This window comes from Perissodus microlepis, chromosome 18, assembly GCF_051167445.1.
Source record: "Perissodus microlepis isolate ML-2025 ecotype Zambia chromosome 18, ASM5116744v1, whole genome shotgun sequence".
Taxonomy (NCBI): Eukaryota; Metazoa; Chordata; class Actinopteri; order Cichliformes; family Cichlidae; genus Perissodus; species Perissodus microlepis.
Window position 1 is genome coordinate 13,387,087 of NC_140478.1, and position 11,575 is coordinate 13,398,661.

General features: G+C 40.6%; 1 protein-coding gene across 1 annotated transcript; it reads left to right on the top strand.

The window, feature by feature from the left end:
- Positions 1-1,120: 1,120 nt before the first annotated feature.
- Positions 1,121-11,575, top strand: sirt6 (sirtuin 6). Its single transcript, XM_084913080.1, has 8 exons — positions 1,121-1,313; positions 1,748-1,875; positions 4,543-4,725; positions 5,990-6,049; positions 6,964-7,059; positions 7,151-7,231; positions 9,141-9,264; positions 9,414-11,575. Exons 1-8 carry the CDS (start codon positions 1,248-1,250, stop codon positions 9,729-9,731), a joined length of 1,056 nt encoding a protein of 351 aa, XP_084769206.1. The 5' UTR covers positions 1,121-1,247; the 3' UTR covers positions 9,732-11,575.

Sequence of the window (11,575 nt, forward strand, 5' to 3'; positions counted from 1 at the left end):
AAGTCAGTACCAAGATTTTAAAATGAATTCTGAAATGTACTGGAAGCCAGTGTAATGAACGTAACACTGGTGTAATGTGCTCTCTTTTTCGTGTCTTAGTTAAAAGCCTTGCAGCAGCATTCTGGACTAACTGGAGACGGTCAAGATTCCTTTTGCTCAAACAAAGAAAAAGGCTGTTACAATAATCTAAGCGAGAAGAAATAAAAGCATGAATAACCATTTCTAACTCAGACTTAGACAGCAAAGTTCGTAGTTTGGAGATGTTTCTTAGCTGAAAAAGGCAGTTCCTAATTAACTGGCGAGAGTGTTGTTCTAGGGACATGGCAGAATCAAACATCACACCAAGGTACCTGAGGCTCAGGTGAACAGATGAGCCAAGAGAACCAAGATGCTGTTTGATTAGAGATATCTGGTTGTCGGGGGCAATAATTAATGTTTCGGACTTCTCAGAGTTCAACTGTAAGTAGTTGTCACCAAGCCACTGTTCAATGGAAGCTAAGCATTTAATTAAAGAGGACAGTTTATGGACTTCCATCGGCTTAAAAGAGCAATACAGCTGAATATCATCAGCATAGAAGTGATAAGACACCTCAGGGAACTGCCTAATTATAAGTCCTAGAGGTAACATGTACAAAAGAAAAAGAATAGGACCCAGAACTGAACCCTGCGGTACCCCACATGTCAGATCTTTAGAATGTGACATAAACCGATTCGCAAAAATCACTTTTCTTTCTCATTCTGATCCTCAGTTTGAACTTCCGGAGGTTGTCTTGACCATGTCTGCACAAATAAATGGACTGAGCTACTGCCATATGATTGGCTGCTTAGATCTTTCCATTAAGGAGCTCTGTGGTGCGCCTAATAAAGTGACGGAGAATTGTATCTATAAAACAGTCTTCATTCACAATGTAGTGCTATTAAAATGATTTTCAAATAATAATGTTAACTTAATTTATTACAAAAAATGTTTATTTCTTAAGATATCCATCATTTTGTTTATTAACATTAATTTATTAAGAGACATTTAGCATTCGTTGGTATATATGTAACAACTTGGAGGTTCAATGTGGAACGTCTTCTGGACACAGAGGTGAAGTCTTAATTTCCCAAAGTCCTTGAATGCAGCATCACCCAGTCGCTTTTTGATGTCGTCATCGTAACGATCGCCTGGTAAATTTTCGCCGCCCGGACAACACACGACTAATTTTATTAAAGAAAAAAACAAAAGTACACTACCGTCTGCAGCCATGTCTGTGAATTATGCAGCTGGACTCACGCCGTACGCAAACAAAGGTGTCTGCGGACTTCCTGAGGTAACTGAAGCTTTAAGAGCAGGTAGCTAGCAGGTTAGCCGCGGACGTTGTCGCATAGTACGTGTGGAGAGCTTGGTCTTTAAAAACGGCAACATCCGAGAGTAACACGAAGAGCTTCTGTTTGTCTCCAAGCATCAGATAATAATCCACGAGTGATATCACATTAGTTATACGTATTTTATTAGGCAGTGCACAGATCGTATACTGATACTATCTTCAGCACACACGTATAGATCTGAAAGCTACAAGGGGAGGGGGTTAGAGGAGTCACAAGTACCAGCACTTCAAAACTTTAAATCAGTGCTGAGCTGTAATAAACTGTGTTATAGCTGTGTGCTTGTACCTTTTCTCAAACAGACTTATTCATTGTAATTTGATTTGAATGTGGCTCTCTCGGTCAGCTCTTGAAGTCGCATTTTTCTCTTCTGCTGCAGCACTTTGATAATCCTGAGGAGCTGAAGGCCAAGGTGGAAACTCTAGCTCAGCTGATTAAAGAATCTCAGTACTTGGTTGTCCACTCGGGCGCTGGGATCAGCACCTCGGCAGGTATCCCCGACTTCAGGTGAGACAAGAACAAAAGTGTTTTTTTGTTTTTTTTATGTTGACGTGCAGTTTTTTGCATAGATTGCGCACCTCTAGCCAAGTTACATTTTCTTTTAGAAGTGCAAAGAAGGAAATACAGTTCCAACAAAAACAAATATTATGTTTGTTTTCTGGAGCCCAAATCTTAAGAAAAGAAAACAAGATATACTTAATTTATCTCAGATTTGGGAAGTTCTTTTCTTACAGCAGGTCAAAATCATCACCATCATCACCTTGGCAGATGATACAGTTGGGACACTGAGTAAAATGTGAATAAAAACACAGTCTAATTATTTGCAAATCTCATAAACCCACATTTTCTTTTCACAACAGAACAGGAAACAGTTAAAGTGTTTAAATTAAGACATTTTACTACTTCGCGTAAAATATTAGCTAATTTTGAATTTAATGGCAGCAGAGCAAATCAAAAAAATTTGGAGTCCCATGCTTTGATTTTAATGATGCACCAGATGTTTTTCAGATGTTTTTCCACCAAGACTCTTCTACTGTGAATCTATGCCATTGTGATAGATGCAGTATCCACAGAAGATGCCGTCTAGTTGTTAATTAAAATAGATGTAGCGTCTGATTGTTTTGATTTTATGAAATCTGAGTTGCAGTTAAGAAATTTTATCAGTTTAAAAAAAAGTCAGTGTTACCGATTCATTCAGATTATTATAATGCTGTTAATTTAGAGTTTTGATCAGCAGTGATTAAAACTGGCAGTAAAACCTCACTGTTGCTTAATGATAAAATCTTCCAAGTGTGTTTTATCCTTTGAGCCCGAAGTTGGCCAGTGTTGCTTCACGGTTTTGTCACTGAATAGTTTTCAGATGGAAATTTTATACTTTAATTGACCTTAAAGAGTGAAGTCATGAAATTTAATAGGCAGCACAAATGAATGATTCAGATTGTTTGTTTGTTTTAAATTTGTTTAATTGTTCTCTTATGAATAGCACATATTAGCATCATCAAATATCATAGCTACAGAAATTGTTACTGTGTGTAGAAAAGCTGTGTTGTGCGGTCATGAGCTCCACCAACTAAGAACAGCCATGCACCACCACCCACAGGATCCAGAAATAGCTATCAAGCTGTCAATCCCTTCCATGTCTGGGCCGGGTGAGGTTTCCTGTGTTGAGTCCAATTAAGTCAGGACTACGAGAATATTTGATCGTCTTTGAACCTTGTTCTTGAAAGTCGGAGAGGTCAGGAGATAGAGAAGGTCATCTACCAATTAGTAGGTTGGTGGTTCGATCTCTGGCCGCTCCAGTCTGCATGCCAAATATTCTTTGGCAAGATCCTAACCCCAAATTGGTCTCCAATGTAAGTAAGCGCTTAAGCATAGGGGGGGAAAAGTGCTTGTGTAAATGAGGCATGTTGGGAGAATAGAAAGCGCTATATAAGAATCAATCTATTCACTGTGAGCTGAGCTGATCATTTCTGATGTCTTTTTGGTATTTTGGGAGATGTAACAAGCAGCTCTCGGCTTATTCTCCTGTTTCTCTTGTAGTACCGTGATTTGAGCAGAGGAGGGTGGTGCTTGCTTACTTCACATAAGGTCTAGCACTGTGTAACACACTGAAAATATAATGGAAAATACTTCTATTGTCTACTTAGATTGTCTTTGGTACTGTGGCAAATGTTTGCCTCCCGAATGCAGAGATGTGGAGCGGATAGAGGTCTTCATTGTAAACATTTAGTTGTACTATGGATTATGTGAATTCACACAAACGCATAAATACTCGGATGTGAAGGCAAATTAATATTTCATTGCTTCGCCTGTCAGTCAGGTGGAGTTGACCTTGGAGGGTTTATCATTAGAGCCAAGATTAAAACATACACATAAAGCTCACTAATGCAAACTGTGTTCCTTCTGCTGCTCAGACACACATAAACACACGTACTCCAGATCAGAAGAAATTCAGCTCATTAAGTTACTGTTACTGACACGTTAATATGTAAATGTAACAGCTTCACAGACTCAGTGGCTCTAATGTCGCGCAGCATCGTTCACGGGGTGATTAGGGTGTTGTATGCGATGCACGCATCACTCCCTCACTGCCGATGAGGCTTTGAGCCGGTCGGCTGAAAGACGGGGTTTTTAAAGTCCAAGCTGAGAGCAAAAGATGAGACATGTGGATGTATTTTTGGATTTGTAGGATGCGCTCTATCGTCTGATGCTTAATGATAAGTTGCATGCCCTCAGAGTAACTTGGCAACTGTCACGGTGTTAGACAGCTCCAGCAGCGAGTGTACCACTGCGTTCATCCGACCATTCAGACATCCACAACTGACAGATAATCACAGGAGCAGAAACGGAGCAATTTCACATTGAACATCATCCACATAGTCAACAAAAGTTTTCCTCTCACATTAGACTGTGAGGATTTATTTTTGTTGTTGTTTAAAATGATCACTCTGATTTTTTTTCTTACTTTATATATATTTGCAGTGGTTTTATGGGTCTTGGACTAACAATAATGTCAATTTCATACAGATATTCTATAGAGCTTCTCTACAGAAACCTTTCCCATGGATTTATTGTTACACACACCTGATGTAAAGCCTCTAGTCCACTATATTACAACCTGTCCAGTCCCATTTATGCTCACTCCATGTATTTATAATCTTTATTTTCTTTCAGGGGTCCCAAGGGTGTGTGGACTCTTGAAGAAAAGGGTGAGTCACCTCATTTTGATACCACATTTGAAGATGCTCGCCCAAGCTTCACTCACATGGCTCTCCTGGGACTGCAGAGGGCAGGGTACCTCAAGTATCTCATCAGCCAGAATGTGGACGGCCTGCATGTGCGATCAGGCTTCCCCAGGTAATTTAAATCGTAGAGACATTGCTATTCTCTATATGCGACTATACAGTATATGTCAGATTTTAAGAATATCACTAACTTTCACGATGAATGCTTTGGAGCTGAAGCAGAATGAATGGAGGAGGTGTAAAGTAGGTCTTTAGCTTTCAGCCTGACTTGTTTATGAAATGCATGCAGCAACCACATTACTGTTGTTTTTTCCCAATCATATCAATTCATTCCCACATGTGACTCATTGTGTAAATTTTGAAGCTGCTGCTGTGTGATAACAGCTGCGGTGAATAGCTTGAAATAATTTTCAGTGCAATGGAAAATGTTTGGTCTGAGTCTGGGTTACACAGCCATGTTGGACTAACCCAAGGCCAGGAGTCCTATTTTTAATTCAGCACATACATCCAGCCTTTATGCATATTGGAAGGCTTGCTTTCCCTGGAAGCCGTTTTTTTTTTCTAAGCCTTCCTCCACCCTCGGTCAGGTTTTTTTAAATGAGACCAGGCAGCGTAGCGGTGGTTCTCTGAGGAAATAATTAAGCTGGCGAAGGAAACCAGTTGGGCCTAATCGGCACAGGTGGCAGGTGATGCTCAGAAATTAATATGAGTGCTCAGAATATTTATAAGAGTCCAAGTTGAAAAGAAGGACAGAGAAAAAGTTGAGCTGTAGTGTCCTCACATTACAGGTTTTTCCTGGGTCGAAATAGCTTTTGTTGGATGTTATGTACGGTAACAGGCTATGAATCGGTGGTATTTGGCTGAAATATTTACAGGTTTTTATTACACTATATTGGCAGAAGCATTTACTCAGCCATTCAAATCACTTAATCCATTGCCACAGGTGTATAAAAAACAGCACCCAGCAGGCATCATGGTGTGGGGGGGTGAGTTTGGTGTGGAAGAACTTGACCCACATACACAGAGTCCTGACGTCAAACCAATAGGACACCCTTGGATGAATTAGAGCGGAGACTGCAAGCCAGGCCGTCTCTTCCAACATCAGTGTCTGACCTCAAAAATGCACTTTGGGAAAAATGCCAAAAAACTTCCATAAACACTCCTAAACCTCGTGGAAAGCCTTCCCGGAAGAGTTGAAGCCAGGATGTCGCTCAAGTTCATATGGGCGTAGAGGCAGTGAAACCCCAGTTAACGAACCTACTTTAAAAAGTATTTTATAACATTGGTGGTTATTTTGTTTCGGTTCTGGCACCAAAAAGTTATATCTGCGTTGGCGACGGTGAATAACACGAATATCATCTGCCTCTCTCTGTCAGGGATTTGTTATCAGAGCTTCATGGGAACATGTTTGTGGAGGAGTGTGAGAAGTGTGGCAGGTATGTGCATGCACACAAACACAAAAAGTTACATTTTGATATAAAAACAGCTTGTCTTACATTGAATTCACATTTCATTAGGCGCTTGTTTGGCAGTACCAGCAGCAAACCACGAGGCTGCCACATAGTGCGTAAAGCATGCAAATAAGAGGATCTGTTTATGTTTACTGCTTAAGAATGCACGTATCCAAGGAGTCCTGCACCTTACATTTCCTACAGTCACAATGGACTTTCTACCATCTCCCTCCTGGAATTTGCACACAATCTACATGGGTAATGTGTTGATCAAAACATGCCGTGGTAGTATTCCTCTTTATGTATTCAGAGGAGTTCCATAAGTACACAGATAGTTGCTCAGAAGAGCCCTGAAGCAGATGCCCTGCAGCAGTAGAAAACCCATGCTGGTTTCCACTTCCAGCAGGTAAAAACAAAAACTGGCAACACTCAAAGACGTAAATGTAAGGAGTGGTTCCCCCTGCACACGTAAGGGATCCTAATGTGAAATGAATCTGGAAAGAGCAGGACCGCAGCAGCTTAATCCACACTCATTATCTCCAAATGCTCTCAGTAACATTGCAGTGACTTTACTTTGTTCCAGTGACCTTCAAAGTTGTTAGATTACCTCCGGGATTAGGTGGAAAAACAGGGGCTTGAGAATTAATGCATGTTTAAACAGGTCTGCGAGAGTTTCATGATGTGGTTTAATCCCTGAAATCTTTAGAGAACCTTTTTAGAAAGTCCACCGTTTAGGTCTAAAAGATGTGTGGTTTGAAGTAGCCACTGAGTGTCAGGCTTTGTGTAAAATTAGACCTTGCTTTGATGCCTTGGGAGCAGCTTGGTCTTCTTTCTTGTAATTCATGTAAAGCTGCTGTGGACGCACTGAGAATTAAATGGAATTCTTGTTGGTTTTCCAGGCAGTACGTCCGAGAAAAGGTGATCGGTGTGATGGGCCTGAAACCGACAGGACGCTACTGTGAGGTGGTACGATCCAGGGGGCTCAGAGCGTGCAGGTGACACATGCGTAGGCTTGTGCATTTTAAAGACTTGAAAAGTGAGTCATTGTTGATTTATTATTTCCTTTGTGTTTCCTTAATACTAAAGAGGGAAGCTGATCAGCACTATACTTGACTGGGAGGATGCTCTTCCTGACAGAGACCTGAACAAAGCAGATGACGCAAGCAGGTGAGAGGTGCAGTAGTTTGAACTTTTTTTTTTTTTACATTATATTGTAGGTGTTCTTTGTTTAACCATCTGTTTTGATAAGGCGGAAACAGAAAATGTATGCTCTTTTCTGTCAGAGTTCCTCTGACATGTCTGTTTTTTTTCTCAATATAAAAAGCAAAAGCAGTAGTTCAAACACATCCTGTGAACTGAAAAATGTGGAAACTGTTTGATGATTTGCTTTAGCCTTCTGTGGCTCTGCTATTGCTCCTGACATGCAAAGAAGACCTTATTTGAAAACCTTTTTAGGGATTATATATGCATTGCAGTGCGCTTTGATGTCCCCATTTTCCTCTGGAGTGTGAACATTTGCATTCTTTCCCTCCGCAGCAAAAAAACCCTCTTATTGCTTATGTGTCACCTTGATGCGCCGTTTGTAATGGATGTATTATTACTAAAGTACAAAGGGGAGATTTGGAGCTCCGACCACTGAACTCTGAATTATGTGTTCATGGCAGCGGAAAAAGGTGAAAAATTACCAAGCTGTAATCAATGTGAGGTTTAGCTGCAGTTCATGCAGTGGATTTGTCCGGGCGCAGACCTGGGAATCCATCCGTTGCACCGGTTTGAAGATGAAAACGACCAAATTTGTCTGAGCTCAAGCGAGCAGGGGACAGCACAGTGCAGGAGTTCAGCATGTGTTCATTGCACAGCTGGAAATGTTGCATGTTATGTGTGATCAGACTGTATATACTGAAATTTGTGTTTGTTTTATTTTCTTTGTGGTTTAGGATTGGAGCTGCATACACTAAGTATCTGTTTTAGTATCCGTTTTATTTATTTGTTTGCCATTTTTGCCTTTGTGACTGTAACAGCCGAGGCCAGAGGGAGGGACTGTGTGTTTGGTTTGGACTGCTTCTCACTTATGAACACAATATCTCTTGACAGCCTTGAGCGGATTTCTTCAAAGTTAGAACAAACTGATTAGAATTCATAGTGAACGCTCACTGGAAACCCTCAGTGTGGCTTTAAAAAAAAAAAAAAAAAAGACATTTTTCGGACCATAACGCAGAAGCTAATTTGCTACTTATAACAACAAACAACACAAGTATGTTATAAAATCAAATTGCAAAAGCTGTAGTCTGAAGAGTAACTCACAGCGTGCTGTACCTTGACTGGCTGACATAGAAAGTGCCTTGAAGCTGACCTTGCCATTTATTCAGTTTCAGCCAGGATAAATGAGCTTTAGCTGCCTTTTTACTGACTGATACAAACGTATATATACACGGGCCAAAGACGTGACATTGAGGTTTTTATCGAGGTGTATAGTTTCTGTTCATTAATTTTATGACATGCTGGAGTTTATTCTATAAAACTTTTTTTTATTTGAATAGATTTTCATTGCATTCAAATATATATTCTTTAACAATGTCAGGTGCCTTAGCTGCCTGTTGAATGAACAGATTTGGACGACTAAAAATGCTGTTCAAATGATAATAAATTTAAAGTAAAAACGGTTTTCAGCCATCCGTCTTCTTCTGGTTATCCAATTCGGGGTTGCGGGACAGCTGGAGCCTATCCCAGCTGCGAGCTGGGGTACACCCTGGACAGTTTGCAAGGCTGACACGGAGATACAGACAACTATTCACACTCATATTCACACTTATGGCCCATTTAGAATCACCAGTAACCTAACCCCACTAACTGCATGTCTGTGGACTGTGGGAGGAATCTGGAGTAGTTGGAGAGAATTAGCCCCGGCACAGGGAGAGCATAAAGTAAAAGTCAGGTGGTGCCACTGCAAGAAATGACACCTAAATAAATGAATAATGTAATTTAACACTGTAAGATAATCTGTTAGATATATAGATTGCATCAATTATGTACGAATGATGAAGAACTGGTTTGTGTGTGGCGTCGTCCTCTTTAGACGAGCGGACCTGGCTCTGACTCTGGGCACGTCCCTGCAGATCAAACCCAGTGGAGACCTCCCACTCCTCACCAAGCGCAAGGGTGGCAAACTGGTTATTGTCAACCTGCAGCCGACCAAACACGTGAGTGTCATGTATGCAACACCAACACATACAAACGCATGCACGTGTAATTATTTACCTTTGAAGTGTTGAATAATGCGTGTAAATGCTGAAAAAAACACTGATTATTATCAACCGTTACCTCAATGGCTGCAATTTTCTGAGTGCAGGACAAGCATGCACACCTGCGTATCCATGGTTATGTGGACGACGTCATGAAACAGCTGATGGAGCTGCTGGGACTGGAAATCCCAAAGTGGGATGGACCAACTGTCTGCGAGAGCTCCACAGCTACCACTGAGACCACCGCCGATGTCAAACCACCGCGTGGAGTTACTGCGAAGGAAAAGGTGGAAAAGAACTTTGTTAAGGAGGAGAGGAAAAGAGAAGCTTCACAGCTAACGGACGATGGAAGCGTTAAGGAGGAGACAGTTTCAGTAAAGAGGGAGAGAGCGGACCTCCCAGTGGAGATAAATGAAGAGAAATAGCCTCAGGTGCTCTTTCTGAAAAACACGCCACAAACCCGTCCACAATAGAACCTCACAGCCGAAGGTGATTTGAGCTGTTTCACGGAGGTCAGAGCTTCTTCTCATCTGGAACAAAGACTTTTCTAGTGCTGTAGTGGGTTTTTTAATCAGAGATTTCTGACACTCCCCTTGCTGTCATGTTAAGCGGCGATGTGAAACTGATGCAGCTCGAGCCTGAACGAACTCTTGAGTTACAGAGAGGATGTAAAAGTTCCTCCTGCCACAGTATGGGGCATCTCGGGCAACAAGGTGTTTTGCTTTAGGTGGAGAGCAGGGCTGTTGCAGGTGGGATAATGAGATGAGATCTGGAGCACTTCATGACAAATATAGTTTTAATCAGGTTTGTAAGATAGCTGCACCATGTTAAAGCTTTATTCATAGCCATGTGCTCCAGATCTCATCCCTGGAGACCTTGTCTCTAAAGACTCTTTAGTTCAGTAGATAATGAAAAGGAGAAAGCAAGCAAGCATTTAGAAAATATGAATAACAAGTATCTACTTTAAGTTGAGGGAAATTTCAGTTTTGATTCATAATCATGCTGTATATTTTTAGGAAAATATTTATAACTCAGGATAAAAGTACTGTGCTCTCAGTTTGTTTGTTTGTTTCATACAGTTTGTATATGTTTTGACAATAAACACCAAAAAATCTGTGGAACAATCTGTATACAGTGTTGCTTAGTGGAGATCAGCATTTGAGAGAACCTGGACTAAGCTGCGTTGTGCTGGGATAGTGTGTGATTAATTGTGTTTGCTGTGATTTTACACCTCTGAGGTCAACATTTAAACACTTTAGTAATGTTCAGATTCTCTCTAATTGTGTATCGCTGCTTTATGAATGAATGCTGTTATAAGGTCTATGGCAGAAATGACCTCAGTGACGAAAGGAGAGAAGAACATCTGTTTTTTTCCCCACCCCCACCTAAGTCAAATCGATGCTGCATCTGGATTGCACTTACCTTCTCTATTTTATGAAGCCAGAATATCCATTTTGTGTAATGGGTCACAGGTGTTTGCAAAGGTAGATAATTACTGCGGCAGACGTGTGGCTGCTTGGCTGTTTCAGTCCATTAAGGCACTTTGATCTGACACACACAGAAGCAACAAATGTTAGAGCTAAAAAACACAACAGCTGCAGACACAATGGCATACACTTAAACTGCCTGAATGTGAACGGATCATTAGACAAACCTAATGCCTTTACTGTCTGTACCTCCATTTAAATGTGTTTTAATCATGTCTACTCGAGAGATGTCCACACGCTATGTTTGAAATGAACCTTTTCAATTTACTCGTGATAAGGTGTGTTGGTGTTTCATGAAATAATGTGTCCACTGTCAGATTAGCTTTCACTTTGGGTTCAGGGTAAACCTTGCTAGTACTGACTTGGACCTCTTTTTACCTTCAGAACTGCCTGTGGCTTAGATTCAACAAGGTTTAGTAAACTCACTGTCATGTTTAAGAGACCAGTGCAACAGGCAACATTTCTCCAATTTTCCATTGTCCAATTTAGTGAGCATGTGTAACCTGTGTCATGAAATCAATATCCTTTTTTGCTGTGAAAGTGAAATTTATTTTTTATAGTTCAAAGGGCAAAAAAATACATTAAAAATCTTTTTAACCAAAGCAAACGAGAAGCATTCAAAAAGGTCCAGATTTGCACTTCAAGGTTTTAGCATTTTGATTTTTAAGGGACTGAATTTAATCACACGTTTTTTTAATTTGTCAGGAACTTCACTGGTTTGCATAGGAATATTCTGAGAGGCAGTAATACAATCCAATAAAACTTAAATTTACCCAAATCCA